General features: G+C 40.6%; 1 protein-coding gene across 1 annotated transcript in view; it reads right to left on the reverse strand.

Annotated features, from left to right (window-relative positions):
- Positions 1–485: 485 nt before the first annotated feature.
- The window catches only part of SIGIRR (single Ig and TIR domain containing), a 23,581-nt gene continuing 22,521 nt past the window's right edge, over positions 486–1,545 (reverse strand). The window contains exons 9-10 of the mRNA XM_018562661.1: positions 1,100–1,262; positions 486–1,007 (exon numbers count right to left, since the gene is read on the reverse strand). Of these exons, the coding sequence (XP_018418163.1) occupies positions 844–1,007; positions 1,100–1,262 (327 nt within the window). The 3' untranslated portion in view covers positions 486–843. The remainder of the gene's footprint in view (positions 1,008–1,099; positions 1,263–1,545) is intronic.

Consider the following 1,545-nt stretch of genomic DNA (forward strand, 5'->3'; position numbering starts at 1 on the left):
CAACTCTCAGTGATACAAGCAGGACTGTACCATCGCCTTAGCCACTGGCAGACATACTAAGCATGCTACACAGGGGCAAAAATGTAAAAAGTGAGCAATCATCACACCAACAGGTGGCCAGAATGGGTCAGTATATATCTGGACGGTAATATGAATATGATATAAATGAACGGTAATATGCCAACAAGACATAAACACGCAATTAATATCAATACTGAACCTGAGATAAGGTATGCAAGGCAATTGCAACCCCCAACTGACTACTTGCCTTATCAGCCATTACAACTCCCTTATGTGTTTCAATGGTTAATCCTCCATGGACCTTAACTACCATGGGTGCGTCTATTACATACAAAGAGGAAGAGCAACTATACCTGGTACATTGATCTACATCAAACACATATGTATTCAGGAACAGGTTCTGAAGACATTAGTAAGGGACAGACTAAGGAGATATAGAAAAACATAGGATGGTAGAAAATCATGGACGTGGATTTTGACTTTAGTCTTTGTATATGTTGTTTTTCTTCTCTTTACATATCCTGCTGTTATTACTGTTACACCTCAGAACATTCAGGCAATAGATATCAAATGATATAGTACAGTAAGCATTAGTAGTCAGAATTTTACCTATGTCATACAGTTAGTGTTCCTTGGTTGCACACAACTGTGCATTAACAAGCAACCTAACCAGTTCTGACTGCATGAGATCTGTTGGTTACCCAAGGTCTCTGCTTGTTCCATAAATAATACTCTGTCCCTTCCGTTTCTTGCCGCGTCCACAAGGTCTAGAATCTTGGTGGTTTCCTTTATGTTATAAGGTCTTTCTCTTCCCTCATCTCTCTACAGGTCAGGTTCAGCCACCAGGCAATAGTAATCCGCTCTGGCGGAGTAGTTCCGAGATCCTAAGTCCGAGATGTCTACATCTGCAGCGTTATCCCTGTCTCCTGTGTGCCTTACTGGAGCCATCCGAGGAGGTGGAGCTTTATAAAAAGTCCTTCGCACACCTAGGGGAAAAAGATCACATTAGTAGGATGGCAATAAGCAAACTACACACAGAAGATACATGGGGGTAAAGCACAATGGTGTCATGTAGTACCTAGATCTCCATCAGGGTCAGGATCTGCGGTCTCACTGTTTACACTCAACATGGGGTCCTTATCATCTTGATTCTGAGTCTGAGGGTCCCCTCTCCCTTCTGCTAAAGACATCTTTCGAGGCAGAGCAAGGCGCAACTCTTTCCAGAAGTCAGATGCAGGAGACTGTAGAAAAGAGGCAATATCACTAGGACTGACTAAGTTACATATACTGAACCATTATACTTATCAGGAGTTTGGTCAGAAGTTGCAGGCTTGAAGACATTTTGAAAACAAGCTCCTTTATGTAAAAAAAAAAAAAGGGAAATAATACATACAGTATGTACAGTATATGTTGCACATCATACCTGCATACTTTTCAGATACAGGTTTGACTTGGCTGTAAGTTAAATAAAGTTATATAAAGTATATGTCTGGAAAAAGAAAAGAAAATATATGCAGTATACAG

The sequence above is a fragment of the Nanorana parkeri genome, unplaced genomic scaffold, assembly GCF_000935625.1.
Source record: "Nanorana parkeri isolate BGI_ZX_2015 unplaced genomic scaffold, ASM93562v1 scaffold589, whole genome shotgun sequence".
Taxonomy (NCBI): domain Eukaryota; kingdom Metazoa; phylum Chordata; class Amphibia; order Anura; family Dicroglossidae; genus Nanorana; species Nanorana parkeri.